At 36.7% G+C, this 12,291-nt stretch overlaps 1 protein-coding gene across 4 annotated transcripts in view; it reads left to right on the top strand.

Annotated features, from left to right (window-relative positions):
- SYT1 (synaptotagmin 1) overlaps window positions 1-12,291 on the top strand; it is a 341,927-nt gene that overhangs the window by 201,548 nt on the left and 128,088 nt on the right. For all 4 annotated transcript variants that reach the window (XM_053942708.1, XM_053942709.1, XM_053942706.1 and 1 more), the window contains one exon: window positions 8,723-8,911. In XM_053942708.1, coding sequence (XP_053798683.1) covers window positions 8,740-8,911 — 172 coding nt within the window. In that variant the 5' untranslated portion in view covers window positions 8,723-8,739. The remainder of the gene's footprint in view (window positions 1-8,722; window positions 8,912-12,291) is intronic.

Genomic DNA, 12,291 nt, shown 5'->3' with positions numbered 1-12,291 from the left:
CCTTGCTTTCTTATCTTTATAATACTGCGGATGTAATGGTGAAAAAACACTCAATGATGCAGTTAAATGTGGTACTCATTAAATTCAGCATATATGACTGAACATATGTAGAGAGCAGATCCTTCTCAGAAAAAAGGTGCCATTTTTATATAGTCACTTGTCAGAATCACATTCTGAGGTACCAATTACTTCACAACCTAAGTCCAAGGCTGAACTAATGTGAGAGATAGCCCTGAACTGCACATCTCAGCTCCCCATGTTTGGTTCCTTAGTGCACGTACCTAAATAATTTTGCTAGCCCCATGGTTACTGACTGCAGAAATTGAGACATATAAGAAATACTAATAAAAAACAAAATTCAAATGGGAAATAGTGAATTTAAGGCTGTGCCAAAGTAAGAACATTAATAACATTTCTCTATTATTTTACAATTTCTGTTATGTTGTTTCTTGTGAATTTTACTATGTCATAGTTAAACTCTATGGCACTTCACTAGTTTGTAGGCTTTATTGGAGCCATTGATTGGACAAGAGCCACATATGGGAATATGAATTGATTTTATGCAATGTACACAACAAAAAATGTATTGTTGTAAAGGGCTTCATTATTTGTAAGATTACTCTAAAATGATTTTGGAACAGCAAGAACACTCTGTGGACTGCATTAGAATTTAATGCTTAAATTCAGTTGAACACTAATTTTTATATAAATTCTTTTGTTTTACACTGCTGTATAAAGGAAGTCTGGAAGTAAATACCAGGGGATAGAAACACAGATTGCAGCTTCAGGAAATGAGATACAAGTGTGAAAGATGACAGAATGATCATGTGGGAGGAAATTACTGTAGTTTCTTTCTTTCTTTCCTTTATGTCTATTAATAACTAGCTATTATCAAGGAGCTCAGGCATTTTAAAGCAGCAATTGCTGTAGTAGATGAAGACAGAGGGTTTAAATTATACATATTGTGAAGCTTTGACAGTTTCACATGAAACATGACAATAACATCAGCTTCAAGCTGAAACATGACAATAACATCAACATCCAGAGAGACACAGGGCAGTGTCTATCCCCATTACCTCTAAATATCAAAGGAAACACATGACTAAGAAGTATCATATACTCAGAGGAAAATAAAAGTTTCAGAACATGGTCAGGAATTTATGTAGTGAATCTAGGTAAGGGACTCACCACTCTTGACTTACTTTGCAATGTGACCTAAATAGAGATGTTTCTTTGTAACTGCTGTGAGGTCTCTGGCTCCCATGTGCTCCTCTGCATTGCGGGAGCACAAGTTTGAAGTGCAGTCAGAAAATTACGGCTTTTAGCTGGAGAGAAAATAGTGTCAACTTCACTGCTCTCGGTTAAGTTAATTGTGTTCTTATCAACAGCTTAAGGAGTGAGTCTGAAAATACCATCTTGCATAGCTTGGTACTCCAAAATATAGTGATTAGCTTTTCATAGATTGCATATCAGACTCTGGTGCTTCCTGAAAATTCGAGACAAAGATCTCTTCCACAGACTTTAGTGTAAGATATTTCAGAGTCTTATACTTCAAACAGTTCTGCCATATTTAATAAATGGGTGTGCAGGAAGCTGAAATAGAAGTCTGCAGTTTGTGCTGTGGACTGAAGAATTTGTCTTTCTCCAGTGTTTACGGTGTCCATATCCTTCCCAAAAATTTGCAGATGATTTGCTGTCCCTGGACAAACTGTTTTCTGTGACACTATATGGTTACATTTGAAACATGCTTAGACATGAAATTCTCCATTATAATGATTTCAATTAAATAAAATGTTTTTATTGTAACAGAGAACTGTGAAGTATTCTGTGCTTATTCTTCATATTTTCTAGATTTATCAGATATACTAAAAAAGTGAATTAGGCTGAGAAGAGTACACAGAGATGTGGCTATTATTTTGATACAACTCATATTCAAATAATAGGTTTGCAGTGTGAATGTTAGCCTGGAAATCTGAGAATATTTCAATTTCTCACGAGAATTATTTTATATTTGGCCATCAAGTTATTGTCTTTCAGGTGTTTTTCTAAAAATATTTGTTCCTATTTTAAGTGAATTCTGGAGACTGATAGAGAGCTCATTTCTAATAATAGGAAGATTTGTTTCCTGGTCCAGGAATGTGCTGTAGATAATTGTCAGCCTCAAAACTTAAAGTTTTTGCTAAGTGTCAAAAAACATTTCTGCCAAGCTCTCCTTCTCTTTGCTGCTTTGGGGTTGCAGCACTTCTGTCTAACTTGGTATGTGACTGCTATTCTTCCCCACACTTGCTTAAACTTCGGCTCAGATGTCTCCCCCTCCATGTATTGGAGTCCTCATCACTCTAGGCTCACCATCTCACAGTTCTGTTTGTCTGCAACACTGTGCTGCTCCAGGACAAGTGATACTCCTTTGGCAGGACATGCCAGCATGGGCATTTCTAAAACTGAGCAATAACATAGCCATAGGCTTTGGGGAAAAGATTTAGGTGTTTTATCTTGTTTATTCAGTTCATTCAGCTAATTTCTATTGGTGTGGTGTTAGTAGCAAGCATTAGAAGCAGTGTTAAAGAGCTGATATACGGATGGTGTCTGGGAAGTGTCAGTTCATGTTTCATAAACAGCAGCTGGAGAAGTGTCTCTTTTCCACTGAAAGAGGTGCAGGGATCCCTCTGGGGCAGGTAAGGATGTTGCTAGGACATTTCTTGTGCCTTGGTAGAAGCACAGAGAGGACGCCTGAATTCTCACACCAAGGTTCTTCATCAGAACTTTTTTTCCCCATGAACTGTTGGCCTTTCATGTACCTTTTCTAAAGCAGTACTAAATCTGGATTGCATTGTAAACCTTTGTGATAGTCATGAAAAGGTTGTTTGGATACATCTTTACCATGGCCTTCCATTCTTCTGAAAATGTACTTACAGTCTCATCTTTATAAAAGGCCAAGAAAGTCTATTTTCTGAGTTTGTCTTCTAAAATAACTGTCCTTTACTGAAGTTACAAAGATAACCTATTTCATTAGTAGGAAGATGAATGAGTAAAAAATGTATTATTAACATCCCAGAATGCTTAAATTTAAGAAGAGATCCCTTATTGTAGATACCTTTAAGCATTCTGCTAATGATCCCATCTTCTGATGAACTAATTTAATCAAAAACACTGTAATGGAATGAGGTATATTTTCAATGTGGTGCAAAGCTTTCTCTGGCAATACTGCATACTTGCCCTGGGTATACTCGCACTGAAAGCTAATAGTTGCTTTCTCTTTCAGTGCTCAGGTGCTGTAAACAAAAATGATCAAGGGACACAACTGTGTGATTTTTCTTCGTTCTTGGAGAACTTTTGTTATTACATATACATTCATTTCATTGGATGTGACTGCTAAGCTGATCATGTTTTGTATGCTGAAAAGATAAGCTTTCCAGGAAATACCATTTACCAGTATAGATCCCAATTTACATCTTGAGTATAGTCAATAGCTCTACTACAGTTGCAGCAGTAAACTTTGAAAGAATTATGACAATTACTTCTGAAAATGTAAACAACTACTCATAGCAACACCATAATTGTATGTTTTTAATAATTTCACTAATTTTAATTTTTAGTATGGCAAAAAAAAAAAAAAGAGAGGCAGTAAAGTAAAAGGACACTTTCCAGAAAATTTCTCATTGGGAGGAAATTATTTGGTCAGCGTGGGATGTCTGACCTGTTTACTGTCTCACTGCATGCAGCTTGGATTCAGTAGATAAGAGGAGAAATGAGCAAATATAAATTGTCTGAAATCCACCGTGTAGAAGGAATGTCGCTGATTTTACACCTATAAGTTTATGTATTTAGCAGCTGCTGTGGTACACCTACTGTAATTTAACCACATAGAAATACACCAATTAACTTTCCTGCCCTTTGGCATTTTATTATTTTCATTTTTTTGTAAGGCTATCATAAGTCCTCCCATGATTTTCCAGAAGGTGATACACTCTTCTTGGGGTTTGCTCATTCCAGAAAATCCCCCCTCTGTGTAAGTCAATGTGGACATCCCACAGAGTTCTCATTAATTTTCTGACTATTCAGTTTATTTTTTTAAAGTATTTAAAATTTCCCATGAGATTAGTCTTCCCAGGTTGTCCAAATCTTACTTTGCATATGCCAGAATATTTGCAGACTGTTGCCCTTTGAGCACATTCTTTCAACTCTGATTTCCAGAATCTATTCAATGCTCTATATTCATCCGTGTCTGAAGTTTTACGCCTCTTTACTCTTGTCCTAAGAGACATTTCTGCTTTACAATTTTCTTAAGAGGTGCTTTCCAATGGCACTCTCTCCATCAGGATCCATACCAGCACATACTAGGGCAGTCAGCCAATACTTTGTACCTCCATAACAAAATCCCTTGCTTCTTGCAAATCTCCAGCATGTATATGTGTATTTCTCAAATGCTTCATTTTCAGAGGAAATTTTGTTGAAATTATGTAGAAGTTTGAGCTGATAATTCATGTTTGTCAGAGTTATTCTTGCATAGGGAACAGTAAAGCTTGAAATGCCTGGTCTCCTCAAGGGGTTCACCTGGATTTTCAGTCAACACATACCTACTTCTGAATAGAGACAAGCATTACTTTGAAGTATTCCATGTGTCATTTTGTCCATTGTGTCATTTTACGTGTCTTATAATGACTATACGGGCAGTGAATGGGCAGTAGTATGCCAAAGTATTGCCGTGGTATAGAAATACAGTCTATGCTACATTTTATAGAAAAAATTGTCATTTTCTCTACAATTAAAAATGTACTCTTATTTATGAATGAATTTTGCACATGAAACTTGTAATGTTTCATACATAGCATTATAAACATTGCAGTGAACATTGAACTGAAAATCACTGTTGAGTGGAATGGCATTTAATTTTTTAACTTACAAGAATTTTTTGCTTGCAACTACCATTTCATAAATGGCAGATAATCTGCCAGTGATTTGTAGCTCTTTACCTTCAGTGATGCACTGCAGCATTCAAGTAACCCCCTTTTTCTTAAAAGGCCCATTAAAATGTAATTATTCTGTATTCCGCAGTCTCTAATACTACCACAGTGTTTATACTGTTATTGTGAAAAGCTGCAGCATTACAGTTATAAAATCCATCAGATGTTATAAGCAAGTGAGCATGTGCTCTTCGCAGAAAGCTTTTTCTGAGTCGAGATTCTTTTTCAGCCCCTTCACACCTTTTTGAAATATTAGGATTGTGTCATTGGCATGTAAAGGTCAAAGGTTCTGTGGCAAGTCTCAAACCATTTGTGCATTCCTCATTAGATGCAACGGCCTCTAACTACACTAGGAATCTACTGAGGATTGTTCCTGGAGATCACAGGAATAGTCTGTTTTGTTGGTTTTTCCTCCTTTTAAGTAAATCAAAGTGTAATGCCTCAGATTTGTTCTTTGAATATATTTTCAAAATATAGTTCCAAAACTAGAAGCAAATAAATTACATTTGCCTTAATTTTTAATTAGCTGAAAGTCATCACTGCAAATTGTGTCTTCCATTGCTAAATAAAATAGTCAACTGCCAGGCCTGAAATAATTAAGCAATATATTATAATTAAGTAATTTAATTCTGATTTAATTATGATATACAACTTTTCTTCTGATTTAACTGACATTCATTGACAAAATGCTGTACCATCAAACAGCACTAGTGTTTACAGCTTATGACTCTGCATGTTTTGCTTCATAGTATTTGGCATTCATCAGAGCATATGGAAAAAGTCTCTTAGTCTGGAATAGCTGGCATTTTATTTGTTAACGAAATTATGTACCGAAATTATGTACTACTTGATTTTTTTTTGTTGTTTTGTGAGGCAGTTGGGGAAATACAGATATCTCGGGCTTGAGCCAAATTTATGGATATTAACTGGAATCTTTCCATTGACATTGGTCTGCTTTTGATAGTGAACTGCTCCTGTGTTGTAGCACAGAAATAGTTAAGACCACATGTTTATGAAATATTTTTGGAGATGTATTGTATACATATTCTGTGTCAACATCAATGTGATTTTATATTAGGCTAGGGACTTGAGAGCAAGGACAGAAATAAGGGCTAGGCAGGGAATATCACTTCATTCACTGCTGCATCAATAAAATTGCTACCAAATATTCAGCAAATTGAGCAATACCAACCCTCTATTTTGTTAAAATGTTTTTCATCACACAGCAGTATTGGAGAAGGCTTTTGTATTCCAGACTACACTTGTGTGCAAACCCCTGTTTAATGATAGGAAGGGTGAGGATGATTTCAAAAAGTTAATTCTGCCTGCAGTCAGGTCTGTGCTTGCAGGTCTTCACGACTGCAGACTCATAGAACTGAAGTTGAAGGACAAAAAGTCAATTCTCGCCTTGATTTAGTGATTTGAGCACTCTTAGCAACATCCATGAAAACAATCATGTAAGACAAGAAAGGTCATGATTGATCATATTGCATGCAGTCAGGTGATCTTATGCCTCTTCAATTTTGATGTGTTGTGTTTTATTCCTATGTTGATGTTTAAATTTCTCAGGAAAAGCTTAAAGGCCAAATGTCTTTTGAGGCTGAGAGCAATTGTACACTCAGAGCAATAATGAATGTTTGTTATTTTTCAAACCCTTTCTCCCTCTGTTTTCTGAAATTATTCAGATCAGTGATATTTATGATGCAGCAGAAAATCACAACAATGTCTTCAAAACCTGAATCAAAATTTCAGCTAGCCTTCCATTGTTGCAGGAATTTCTATCATATTTTCTCATCTTCATCCCACTAGCCCAAAATTCTTTGCTATGTGACTGTGGTAAGCTGACCCTGGCTGAGTGCCAGGTTCTCACCAAAGCTGCTCTATCCCTCCTCTCTTCAGCTGGACAGTGGAGGGAAAATGCAACCAAAGGCTCCTAGATCAAGATAAGAACAGGGAGACATCAGTCACCCATTGCTGTCACAGTCAAACCAGACTTGAATTAGGGAAATTGGCTTAATTTATTACCGATCAAACAAAGTAGGATATTGAGAAATGAAACCAAATCTGAAACAGCTTCCCACCCCCCTCCCTTCTTCCAGGGATTAACTTAACTCTGGATTTCCTCAGCAGTGCAGGGGAATGGAGAATGATGGTTGCAGTCAGTCTACCACACATTGTCTCTGCCCTCCCTCCTCTGCAGGGGGAGGAATACTCACACACTTTCTCTGCTCCAGTGTGGAATCCCTCCCACCGGAGACAGTCCTCCACAATCTTCTCTAATTTGAGTCCTTCTCACGGGGTATAGCTCTTCCCAAACTGCTCCATCATGGTCCCTTGCACAGGGTGCAGTCCTTTAAGAACACACTGCTCCAGAGTGGGTCCTCCCTGGAGTCACCAGTCCTGCCAGCAAACCTGCTCAGTGCGGGCTTCTCTCTACATGGGGCCACAGCTCCTGCCAGGACCCTGCTCCAGCAAAGGTTTCCCACAGGGTCAAAGCCCCCTTCAGGCCTCCACCTGCTCCAGTTTGGGGTCCTCCACAGGCTGCAGGTGGATCTCTGTTCCTCCATGGAGCTCCATGAACTGCAGGGTCACATCCTGCCTCGCTCTGTTCTGCACCACAGGCTGCAGGGGAATCTCTGCTCCAGTGCCTGGAGCACCTCCTGCCCCTCCTTCTGCCCTGCCCGCAGTGCCAGCAGGACTGTTCCTCTCCCTTATTGTCATTTCTCTTTCCCAGTAGCTGTTTTCCAGCAGTATTTTCCCTTCTTAAATCTGTTATCCCAGATGTGCTGCCACCATTGCTGATGGCTTGGCCTTGGTCAGCAGTGAGTCCATCCAGGGGCCATCTGGAATTGGCTCTGTGGGACATGGGGGAGACTTCTGGCAGTTTCTCACAGATGCCAGCCAGTAGCCACCCCACTATTAACACCTGGCCATGCACACACAATAGAGTAATATACACTCAAATAAAGGTTTTCCAAAATGCCCATTAAACAACATGAAATTAAAAATATGCTGATGTGGGTTTATGCTTGTGACAGCCTCATGGATATTTCAAAATGGCTGCATTTAGACTCCCTACAGATGTTGTATTTTCATGAATTCAGTAAGACATCTGAATAATTTAAGAGAATGTTTTTAGTAGCAAGTGTCACACAAAATAACTGTAAGGAAAATTGTCTTCACTTAGTGAAGATAAAAATGCATGCAAACCAATTTCTATTTAATACACAGTTTTAAATAGGAAACAATAGGTTATTACTTTGACAGGAAATCACAAAGTGTTTTTATTATGTTCTTATCACCTTATTTATTTCATATATAGAAACTCTGTCCATGATCCACACCTCTGTAATTCTCACAGAAAAATAATTATGTAAATACATTGAAATTTGCACACAGGGAGCATGTATTACCCAATTTGCTTATACTTTCAATCTGAAGATAAAATGCAAATCTGTATGAGATTTTTACGGGAATTTTGAGGTTTCAAATTTAGCACTTCCAAAATGCAAACCATTGGAAAAGTGCTCTAAGCAATAAAATTATTCTGGCTGAAATTAATCCTGCAAAATACTTTTCTCTCTTGTCTAATAAATATTTTATGAAGAACCTGAAACTATATGCACATGAAGTAATATTTACCCAGTAAGCATGAGAACCAAGTGATATTCTGCCTATTTATTCATTTATTGATGAGAGATACATTTCAATTATATTACCTTTTGGTTTTTTGTTGTGTTTTTTTTTTTTTCAAACAGCTTACCCAGGAGTTAAAATGGTGAGTGAAAATCATCATGAGGCCCTGGCAGCACCGCCAGCGACCACAGTAGCAGCAGCCCCTCCAAGTAATGTCACCGAGCCAGCCAGTCCGGGAGGAGGAGGAGGAAAAGAAGATGCATTTTCTAAGCTAAAAGAGAAGTTCATGAATGAACTGAACAAAATTCCACGTAAGTAAAACATGATTGATGAAAATGCTTCTGTTGGCAGATTGGATTTAATTTGACATTTTCTTCTTTGACATTTCTTTAGACAGCATACTAAATGTTTTCTAGTCAAAGCTGGAAAAATCACAAGATTAAACTGGTTTTGTAAGTTTCTCAAAGTTAACTGAAGTAGAAAAAAATAGAGTCCAACTCAAATTTAATTTATGTCTATTCTTGGTATGTCAGATTAGTTTGGTAATTTTTACTGATGAATTACTGCTGAATCATTGAAACTAGAGAACTTCACTGTGTCTGTGGGACCAATAAGTAAAATGTTTCCTATCAGTAACACGTAAGGTTTCATGTTTATGACAAATGTGCATGGCCATATTGCCTTAAAGCAATATTTGGCCAGAACTCACATGTACTGAGAAAAGAAGGAAACTGGATCTTTGGAGATTAGAAAATGTAGAAAGAAATGTGAAAATTGAGTTTTAACAAGAAAATAGGTAATACATCTGTAATATATGAAGATAGCTGTGCTTTTCCCACTAGTTATTCTAGTAGATCAGCCACTGAATGCTGTTTGCACAAGTTCATGTACCTATGCTGAAAACATAAAAGTATAAATGTATATTTCTGTGAAGTTAATAGAACTAAAGTCAGCAGGGCTCTTTGGGTCTTTGGTGCTAGAAAGTATTGACTCAAAGATGAGGCCTCAATTTGTTCACATTTAAAAAAAATAACTAACTTTGTGCTGTTGTTTATGATAATACTGGGGGTCTTGAATCTGTCTGATATGTTCTACTATACACTGGTATGAAATATAGGACTAATTCGGTATTGTCAATGGCATTTCAATTTTTCTGTCAGTAACAAAAAGAAAAATCCTTTTTCTTACTGACAGAAAAATTACCTAATGCTACCAGCAGATCATTTTGGCACTTCTATAGACAAGAAGGTGAAGGCTCTGTGTGTGTGTTTTAGTAGCAAGCATTAGAGAGTCATTCAATCTGTAATAACTTCTTCTTTACAAGAAAAAGTGAATGTAAAATATTTCCAAGGAAATATTTTAACATATGTAAGAGTTTTCATTTTAGAAGTCTATCCTTTGTGTAGAGAAATGTTCTGTGACTGATAAAGTCAGACAACAAATTAGAATATTAACCAATTTTTTTATCTCTAAATGAATCTTGGCAATGTGGCAGACACAGTTTTTGAAAAATTGATAGCAAACAGCTTTGCTCTGTCACTCAGAATTCCCACTTGCAAGAATTAAGGTGTTACAGAGGTAAGAAGTTCATGTGCCATTTTTCTGGTAATCTATGCAGTCCAATGCAGACCATACTGAAATGGAATTGTCTGATGATGTCATGGAAAAACCAAACTAAAGAAAAAAAAATACAAGAATAAAAAGAAAAAAAAGAGAAAAAATGAAAAGACAAGACATTGAGGGAAAAAATAGTCAGAATTTGAAACATTTGTCTTGTAACGTTTGTCTCACCATGCTATGTAAATAATGTAGAAGAGACTTTTATGTAAATATCCTCTTATTTTTAAACTTTGATTTTAACTTCACAAAGGCATGAATGGCTTCCAGTATGAGTAACTATGTAATTGATAGTGTAGGAAAAGGTTTGTAGATAGAGAGAAACCTGGAATGCCCTGCTGCATACTTTTTTAAAACCACAACGGAAACAAGTGGAAAGTCCAATCTGGAGAGTCTTCTCAAGTTGAACTGACTAAAATTTCTATTATCTCTTCATGAAAGAAAAAAAGCCCCTACTACTACATAATGAAAGTGCTTACTTAGAAAAGTATATTAGGTCGTAAGACAAATCTTACTTTTTATGAAATACATCATGTAATTTATAAAATAAAGTACCTTATGCTGATAGTGACACCAGAATATATTGCCACCATCTTAGAAATCTGGTCTTTTATCCAAGATCATGCAGTAATGTTGTCCTTGAGAAATGAACCTAAGGTAGTCACAAATCCCATGCCAGTTGTCTGCTCTTATAGAGGCTGTAATTGGATCTTCCCAGGATCTCTAGTAAATGCTGGGGCTATTTAGTGTTGCTTTCTGCTATACTGGGGGGAGTTTTGCCATTTCAAGAAGAAAGCTGAATGTTCATGGTAATGCAGAGAGGCAAGGGACTTATGCAAGGCCGTTTTTGAAATACTAAACATGAATTAGTGCCATTTACATATTTGAGCATTTTACATTCCAAATAACTTTCTTTTGCCCATTTTCCTCAATAATAAATTCTTCAAGAAGGGCCTGCATTACACACCTCTGTATGTATTTTTCATTGATAAACTAGCATAAACACAAAACAAGGAAGTTTAATTAGGCTGTCTAAAAAGTATTGGGGACAGAAGGGCAGAGGAGACCTCATTTTCCTGCTGGAAGATTATAGCATTTTCTCATGAGTTGTTCTGTTTATGCCAGTGGGAAGTTGTCAGTGTGGTGTTTTCAGCCGATTACAAAAAAAATGTAATTGTGGTAGAAAAGTTTTCAGGACTTACCTCTTACAGCTGGCTGCAATTTTTTTTTTTTAAGAATCTCTCTTAAAACAGAGCAGAATGTAAATTAGTACAAACCAAATTGTTTGTACAGTGCCTTTTTGAGAATTTTTTGCTGTGTGAGAGAGAAGAAATACGGTGCATGGGCCTCATTGGGACAGCAGAGATGCTTGGAAGTCTAAGAACACTCCCAAGACCATGAACCAGGTTTTTCCTCTGGTAGATTCAAACTGAGGACCTGATTTGAGTCTTACACTTGGCAGTGGAATGTCATAGTCAGCAAGTTCTCTAACCTTTTCAGATGAGGGACAAGTCTCTTTTTTAGTTCATATGCGCTGTCATTTTTACTTCCAAAGGTCTCGTGTTCATCCCCACATGACAGGAAAGACTTTGAAATCTCAGTGTTTATTACGAGAGGACCTTTTTTCTGTGTTCTGTTGTTTATGTGTGAGATAAATAAAATGTTTTAGTTGCCTCTGCCTGATGTCTGCAGATGGAAAATAAGCCATCATGATGTAGTTGGTGTATATATAATAGGATAAAGTGTTGTGAAAAAGCTCACCTGCAATCAACTTGATTTGAGTACTGAAAAGGCCAAGCCATAGTAGGGCCTAATTTATGTAGTCTTCTCTTTCTGTTTTATCTTAGAAATTATATAGTATCAAATTTTGCTTATATTAATAAAAAGAAATTACAACATTCTAATCACAGAATACATTATAATAAAAATAAAGGTACATCAAACAACATCCAGCTGAATAAATACTGTTCCTTCCATGTAGGTTGGAATAGAAGATTCATTTTTTAAATACTAAGTTTTGTAGAACACACAGATGTCAGAAGGTAAATAGTCTAGACATACCAGCTAACTGAAC

This window comes from Vidua chalybeata, chromosome 5, assembly GCF_026979565.1.
Source record: "Vidua chalybeata isolate OUT-0048 chromosome 5, bVidCha1 merged haplotype, whole genome shotgun sequence".
Classification (NCBI taxonomy): domain Eukaryota; kingdom Metazoa; phylum Chordata; class Aves; order Passeriformes; family Viduidae; genus Vidua; species Vidua chalybeata.
This window is presented reverse-complemented; position numbering and strand designations above follow the sequence as displayed.